Genomic DNA, 2,050 nt, shown 5'->3' with positions numbered 1-2,050 from the left:
GTGCCATGGAGGAAGTATGAGGGAGGTCGTAAAGGGACCTTCGACAGGTAAGGGCAGGCTGGTTGAGTTGACTGTGGGGAAGTCGCAAACCTAGAAAGGGCGGGAGGGAGGTAACGGGCAGGATCAAGTTCTGAAACCCAGCCCAGGACGGCGAGGGCGGGAGCAGGGGCCGGGACCCCGTCCTGCCAGTACCTTTCTCTAACGAAAGGGCACCGCCCTGTTGAGGTCCACAGCCAACCCCATCTCGAACCGGTTCTGCCGCACGGATCTGGCATGGTCCTAGGCATGTCGGATGTGGGAGCTATGGGCAAGAGAGAGGGAGACCGCGGAACCGTCATCGGGCCGGCAGCCTCCTGACCCCGGCCCCTTCAACATTCCATCCAGCATCCAGAGAGTAAACACTGTAACCAAACTTCTGCCTCCGGGTGTTCCCCTTGGCCTTGGGCATCGCGCTGACCACCCAACAGGCAACTCGGACACCGCGCTTCTCACTCCCAGCACCTTGCGCAACAGGTTCCTTCCAGCAGGTGCGCGCAGGGCTTGGCAGACTTTTTGGGAAATGTAGTCCTCCGGTAGCAATATCGTGCTGATTACTACAACTCCCAGAATGCAACGAGCGGTGGCGCCTGCGTACTACTCAGCTAAGTTTTTTTTTTTTTTTTATTCTGCCCCCTTCGTGACCTCATCAGGCGGCGAAGCTCAGCATCTCTATTCTCTCCTACCGCCGATTACTGGGACTCGACTCCAGGGGCACCCTTTTGAACCATCGCATACCTCAGCCACTGCCTCACCTACAGATTCCATCAATGGATGTGGCTGAATAGTGAGCGGTTTCTGGTAACCCGCGGTTACCTTGTTAGCTGGACAGAGCTGGAAAGTGCTGGCTTGACTTACCAACACGATTGAGAGCTTACCATGTCCAAAGCACAAACTCATCTTATCCTTACAACAGCTTCTTGGGGTAGGGACTGTCATTCCATTTTAAAGAAAAAGGAATTGGGGCACAGAGAGGAAAGTGACTTTCCCAAGGTCATGTAACTCTCAGGGAAAATCCAAAGTCTTCTGGTTTCTAAGCCTGGCATTTGTCCCCATGACGGTGCCTGATGCAACTGGTAAGTGACATCTGTCTAGCATTTTTAACTTTTCTAAGGGGGCTTCATCAAATCCGTTCCCCGCTCCACGACAGTGAGATGGATAGCAGAGCCCACAGCTGTGGGAAAGACAGGGGCCTTTACGGCTGCCTTCAAGTCCGTGCAGCCGGTTGTACGATCTTAGCCCAGCACGGCCTGCGGGCTGGAGGTGCCATCCCTCGCCCCGGTACGGAGCGAAACAGGCAGAGCTAAGACCAAGACCAGGTTGGCCTCTAGGAGGAAAGACACGTTCTGCACTGTGAGGCGGATGGAAATGACTGCTTTAGGCCGAGGAGTGTCCGAGAAGCTGCCTGGTCACTCCTCGTCGCGGTTGTCTGAGCTTCGCAAGGCCGTCAGTGACAGCAACGTCACAGTGGTTCCAGGTATGAGCCCAAACCCCATTCTACAGCAAGCGCAGAGAGGGTAAACTGAGGCATGACATCAGCCCCAGCGCAGGGGCCCTGTCCTCAAGCCCCTCTTTTCAGGAGGGATGTGAGATGATCCAGGCCGGTCGCCCAGCGCCTGGCACACAGTCGGCGCTCAATGCTTCTTCAGTAATGAGCGCATCTCCGAGCCGTGTGCGTCATGAGCGGAGAAGGCACCTGGAGAGGAGCCCAAACGGGCCTTCTTGCGGCTCTGCAGCCCTTCACGCTCCTCTGGGGACACTGAGTCAGAGCCGACAGGCGCGGATGCGGGAAAGGGAGGGAGGGGCGCGGGACCGGAGGGGAACTGCCCCCGGGAAGCCGATGGGGGAGGATCGTGGGGAGGATCGGATGGGGAGGATCGTGGGGAGAAGAGGGGAAGATCGTGCGGAGAGGAGGTGCGGCGAGGGAAAGGAAGGAAGCGGGAGGGGGCGCAGGGAGGGGGCGCGCGGCGGCTGACGTGGGCCGGGGTCGGCGCCGCTGGCTGTGGGAGGCGGC

At 58.4% G+C, this 2,050-nt stretch overlaps 1 protein-coding gene across 1 annotated transcript in view; it reads left to right on the top strand.

The window, feature by feature from the left end:
• The first annotated feature begins 1,404 nt into the window (after positions 1–1,404).
• TMEM130 (transmembrane protein 130) overlaps positions 1,405–2,050 on the top strand; it is a 15,530-nt gene continuing 14,884 nt past the window's right edge. Inside the window, exon 1 of the mRNA XM_023532776.1 lies at positions 1,405–1,513. Coding sequence (XP_023388544.1) covers positions 1,405–1,513 — 109 coding nt within the window. The remainder of the gene's footprint in view (positions 1,514–2,050) is intronic.

This window comes from Pteropus vampyrus, unplaced genomic scaffold (assembly GCF_000151845.1).
Source record: "Pteropus vampyrus isolate Shadow unplaced genomic scaffold, Pvam_2.0 Scaffold90, whole genome shotgun sequence".
NCBI lineage: Eukaryota > Metazoa > Chordata > Mammalia > Chiroptera > Pteropodidae > Pteropus > Pteropus vampyrus.
This window is presented reverse-complemented; position numbering and strand designations above follow the sequence as displayed.